At 41.3% G+C, this 6,008-nt stretch overlaps 1 protein-coding gene across 1 annotated transcript; it reads right to left on the bottom strand.

Annotated features, from left to right (window-relative positions):
- Positions 1–1,351: 1,351 nt before the first annotated feature.
- On the bottom strand, positions 1,352–2,722 carry LOC123661007 (translation initiation factor IF-2-like). The gene is made up of 2 exons (XM_045596023.1): positions 2,705–2,722; positions 1,352–1,777 (listed from the first exon to the last, which is right to left on the bottom strand). The coding sequence occupies exons 1-2, from the start codon at positions 2,720–2,722 to the stop codon at positions 1,352–1,354; spliced, it is 444 nt and encodes a 147-aa protein (XP_045451979.1).
- Between the last annotated feature and the right edge of the window lie 3,286 nt (positions 2,723–6,008).

Raw genomic sequence — 6,008 nt, 5'->3', positions numbered from 1 at the left:
TCAGACCCGGGAGACACCTGGCCCAGCTACAAGACCTCCCCCCGGCGAAGAAAACCACTCCAGCGCCACAACCAGACCGGCCATTGGTCGCTATCAAGGCACCGGCCGCCAACGCACAAGAGGCATAGACAGGCGATCGTAGCCTTTTGCCCACAAAAATGTGATACTAAAACCGTAAGAAAAATATATAACGGAAGTGACGTAATATCAGTCACGCGACTGTATAATATGACGTTTGTAAAACTAAAATATTACTAGTAAATTTTTTTTAAATTATTTATGTAATTTTATACTGTCGACAAAAATAAATAAAGACATATGTTTTTTATTTCACTTAATAGTTTGAACTATTATTATTATTATTTTGTTTGATTTATTTTATTTTACGGTATTTGTTATTTTCTAAAATACTAAATTTCCTAAATACTTTTACTTAATTAAAAACCAATCAACAAAATTTAAAAATAAATCAAGAACTAGGAAATATATATAAAATTCAACATTTTTTTTTCAAATTGTGTTACTTCTATACTATCCGAAGGAACTTCGTTCCTACCTGGTGTCCCATGACTATTTTTTTTTTGTATTATTATTATTTTATTTTACATTTTACCACTTTCCGTCTTTCTTAATCTAGCCGGAGCGTATCACCTAATGTCTATTTTTATACTATTGTCTTTAATTTTACATTTTCTGCGAAAAATACTTTTTACAGGGATTCAACTTATAAAAAAAATTATAGTATTAATATGATTAGTTATTATATGAATATTTAATTTAAAAATTTCTAGTTTCCGCTCGCAACTACGTTCCGTTTCCTTCAGTTAAAATATTACCTCTTGTCACTTCTTGTCTATGATAACTTAAAATTACCTACCTACGTTCGACTGCCATCCTAGTGTCTGAGACATATCAGCAACCGGTGACAGAGCAGCAGCTCTTACCTAACTTAAGCTCTCACTAGGTCGATGTAATTTAACTGAAAAGTAATACCTACTAATTGAATTTAATTGCTAAGGGTTAAGAGAAACGCAACATATGATAATACTGTTTATTATAGGCGTGGTGCGGACAGCGGGCACGGCGCCGGCGCATGCGGCGCTTACAAAAATAATATGCTTATACATTTACATACACGTCGACAGAGTATTCGTCACTACATTATCGTATAAAAATTGCTCCCCAACATTCGACGCGATCCGCTCTCTGCGCGGCGCGGGGAGCGGACCGCTTGCGCGTATCGAGTCGTACTCCTACAGCAGTCGTCGGGCGCTAGGGCCGGCGGGGGCGCTAGGGCCGGCGGGGGCGCTAGGGCCGGCGGGGGCGCTAGGGCCAGCGGGCGCCAGGGCCGCTAGGGCGGCGCGTCGGGCGCGGCGGGCGGCGGCGCGGCGGGCGCGCGCGGGTGCGGCGTGGGGCGCCGCAGCAGCGCCGGCTTGGCGGCCAGCGCCGGCTTCAGCGAGCCGCCCGTCAGCGTCAGCTCCGCGAACTTGGCGGCCACGCGCAGCGTGTTGCGCGCCGGCACCGGGCTGCCGCCGGGCTCCGGCGCGCGCCCGGCCGCGGGCCGCCTGCGGAGCGTGTCGCGGTTGAGCGCGAAGGCGTCGGCCGCGTCGGCGGCGCGCGCCGGCAGGTCCAGCACGAGGTCGGGCGTGTCCGCCAGGCGGCTGCGGGGGCGGGCGGTTAGTGCGGGCTCTGCTCGGGGCGGGGCGGGGCGGGGCGGGGGGAGGGGTACGTACCTGCACGTGTCGAGCTCGGGCGCCGCCTGCGCCTCGCCGCCGGCCTGCTGGCACAAAACGCTCTTATTATATTTTCCGAAGCGTCCAAATTCCACCGCTCACCATTGTTAATATTCCCACACATAATATTAAACAACACAGTGATTCTCAATCATTTGAAGCCAATTAACTGTAGAGATGTCTATAATCTTTCGATTAAAGAAAGACGACTCGACTTACATACATTTTAAAAATCGTCTATCGATTCATCGTGATAATAATTTAACTACAAGAAATCACTTTTAGTTGTGAATGTCATTATATTTGAGAACCACTGCCTTACCTCAATCGTTTGTTAAATTTACTTATAACCAAAACCCGACATTTGGAGAGATTAGTAATAATTAGCCAATTATAATTAATTATTTATATATAATTCATTCATTTTTATGGAATATAATTAATTATAATGTTTATCAAAAATTTTACGCTTTGCTCGTGGTAATACTGTCAAAATCATATCATTTACAGTTCTTGTTTGTGACGACGCGACAATTTTGAAAAAATGTAAACAACTTGTAAATATTCAGTAAGTACACCTCGCCGTTACTTTGGCCGAACAAGTCACGTTAATACGTCAAGCTGGTTTCACGAAACTCATTGCACAGATCACTTAAATGTTAGAACAGAATAAGGTTGAAATGAAATCACATTTATAATCGACTGTTAAATTACAGCAACAGGGTCTGTGTCTGTGCTGTACGCACAAAGTTCAATTGAAACGAATCGGTTTAACCTTTTACATTTACATTTTATCAAGTAAGGTTTGCTGATAGCTGCAAATAGTCACTAGAAGTTGCAAAAATGATGTACGGTACTTCATGAATGTGTTTTTAATTTAGTGACAGGCGTTCCAGAATCTTCGAATTCTTGTTACTATAGCAATAAAAAAACAAGTCTTCGAGCAATGCGTCCTGCCTGTGTTAACATACAGAGCCGAGACGAGACATGGACACGGACGAAGAGGCTGGGTACAGAAATTTCAAGTCGCTCAAGGTACAAGATAGATATTAGAAATGAGATTATTATCCGCGAGAGAACGAAAGTAGCCGAAATAGCCCACAGCACTAGCAAGTTGTAGTGGCAGTTGGCTGATCACCTGTGTTGCGGAACCGATAGTCGTTGGAGCAAACGTGACCTGGAGTGGAGACCGCGTGTAGGCAAATATACTGTGGGACGTCCTTCGACCTGCTGGACCGACGTCACGTAAGATTGTCGGTGTGGGCTGGATGAGGATTGCGGAAAACCTGTCTGGCGCGAACTTCGGGAGGCCTGTGTCCAGCAGTGGACTGCAGTGGACTACAATGGACTACAATGGACTGAAGGGACTAACTGACTGACTATAGTAACAGAAATGTGAAGGTATCTCTCTTTATTTTTCTTCAGTTAGTTTTAGTTACAGACACATGTTATGTCGTTCTAACGTTATCCTTTTACTACGAGATGTACAACCGTTGTTTACACTCAAGTTGCATCTCGTTCAAAGAAAAACTTACCATTTAAACGTCATGATAATTTTTGACTTCTTATATCATTCCTCCAATCTGAACTTTGGGCAAAACATCGAGTCCAAAGAAAAAACTGCAGCAAAAAAACTAGGTATTCTCTCTAAGGTCAGGCGATACTTCACTCCAGAACAGCTGCTTCAACTATATCAAGCACAAGTTCGGTCTTGTATGGAGTATTGCTACCATCTTTGGGATGGATTCGCCAAATACCAACTGGCAACTTTGGACTCGGTGAAAAACGAGCTAAGAGACTCATAGGTGACCCTACTCTGACAGACACCAAGTTGCAGAGTCTCGATCATCGGCGTAGGGTAGCTCGTCTGTCGGTGTTCTAACAAAATATATTTCGGTGAGTGTGCAAAGGAATTACACGATCTAATTCCCCCAACAACCTTCCGCCATCGGGACACTAGGCGCGGTCGCTCGTTCCACCCTTATGTCATTGATATGCCACCTACGCGCACAAAACGCTTTGGCACTACTTTCCTGATGCGCACAGCTAAGGAATGGAACTCGTTGCCCGCATCTGTGTTTCCCGAACGAAACAATCTGGGTGCCTTCAAGGCCAAAGTGAATAGGCTGTTATTAGGCAGGCATGCTCCACCTTCGACCGCATCGTCACTTAACATCAGGTGAGATTGTGGTCAAATGCCTGCCTATTTGACATAAATAAAAAAAAAAATTGGATAATAATTGATAACTTGAGTATTTTTATGTTACGCTAAACTAAGCTCGCATACTATGTACTTCGTATTAACTCTAAATAGTGTGATGTATTATGATTACGTTAAATTAATAGCTTGTAAATTTTAATACTACATTAAATAAATATCTTCATTTGGTCATACGCTTTTTTCTATGACCCCGTTACCAGTTATCATAAACACAAATATTATAATAACAGTTGCCCAAGTAGAATTATAACAGCTCACCGATACGAGACGGAGCCAACAGAGAAAAAAGAAAAACAGACCAGCGAGGTTATTTTTTGACTATTAATGTGCTTGCCACTCAACGACTGGTGTGAGTTTGGGTGGATAAATTACAAACTGACCGATATCCATAGTAAACTTAAATCTATATTATATAAGAAAGGAATATGTACAGTAAATAACTTTACATATATTCGCTACACAAAAGCGTGCCGCGTTCGTTTCAAAAAGGTTGCGATCTCTTTTCTCATAATGATACTGTTACATAAGCAAGTAGGTACTTTAAAATTTAAGTTTTCTGCGCAGATTACTCTCATTGTCAATTATAAGCAAATATAAAATATGCGCACTCGATTCTTTTCTTCTTTAATCTTTAGGGTTAATGGTTTTCAATAGTGCCAATTCGCACTCGCTTTCAATGTAACTTTCACGTGCTGTGACATAATTTTTTTATGCTTGGTGAATAAACGTCTTTATTATTATTATTATAATTATTTTTACTTTCATTCAATGATTCGTGATTTAGTATCAATAAGTAGCCCTGCATCAGCTAAGTGTATGCCTGTATATAAATTTATAGCATATAACACATTTAGTTTCGTGATTATTATAAAATATAAACTTAATACGTAGTTTCAAACAACAGAAAGACTGATGCGCTGTTAGAAATCAGCAAAGTACAGAGAGCCAGCGCTATTGTACTATATTAGCTACAACAGCGGTTAATTACAGAGACATGGATGAAGAGTAGCTTATAACATCACATATGAATTCAAAACTAAATGTTGGCCTAGCTACTAGTCGGTATAGTGGTTAACGAAACAAGCTGCCGTAGATACTAACAAATCATTTAACGCGCGATGTGTGCGTGAAACTTTTACTGATACAGATAAAAAATGAAATAGAATTATGTAGAACTAGTAATCGCAGCGATAAGATCACGCGTGGCCGACACCACGCCCGCTGCAACACTGTGACTAGGGACGTGAAAAAATAATCGATTATTTATTTTCTAATAAACAAATATTAATAATCGATTGTCGTAGGCCGAAGATAGATTTTTAGATAGATTATTAAATAATAAATCGATTTTTTGCATTATAATGGTATCTAATTAGCCAGTTATAATTAATTATTTATTCATTCAGTTTTATGGAATATAATTAATTATAAAGTTTATCAAAAATTTTACGCTTTGCTCGTGTAAACAACTTATAAAAATTCAGTGAATACACCTCGCCGTTACTTTGGCCGAACAAGTCACGTTAATATGTCAAGCTGGTTTCACGAAACTCATTGCACAGATCACTTATATGTTAGAATAGAATAAGGTTGAAATGAAATCACATTTATAATCGACTGTTAAATTACAACAACAGGGTCTGTGTCTGTGCTGTGTGTGAGCCGTAATTTTTTTTTAAATTAACCGATTTATTTTAAAAGAAATTAATCGATTATTTATTGTTTTTTTTTTTTCAATAACACATCCCTAACTGACACACTGCGCACTCACAGCCACACGCACACACACTCGAGGTGCGAGCGACACGTGACGTCACACCGCCACCCCACTACTGGACACACTACTGGCCACTACTCGCGAGCATCTACTCTACTCACATACAAAGCTCGGCGCACTAGCGGCCGGGGGGCAAGTGGTCGTAGTATCGCGTGGTATTTGCTTATTTAAGTTAGTGCTAACTTCCACCGCCCCCTCCCCGCGGCGCCACATGCCCGCTACCGCCAACAACATACAAGCTCGGTACCCACCTGCGCTAGTGCAAGCCGCATGCGAA

The sequence above is a fragment of the Melitaea cinxia genome, chromosome 16, assembly GCF_905220565.1.
Source record: "Melitaea cinxia chromosome 16, ilMelCinx1.1, whole genome shotgun sequence".
Lineage (NCBI taxonomy): Eukaryota > Metazoa > Arthropoda > Insecta > Lepidoptera > Nymphalidae > Melitaea > Melitaea cinxia.
This window is presented reverse-complemented; position numbering and strand designations above follow the sequence as displayed.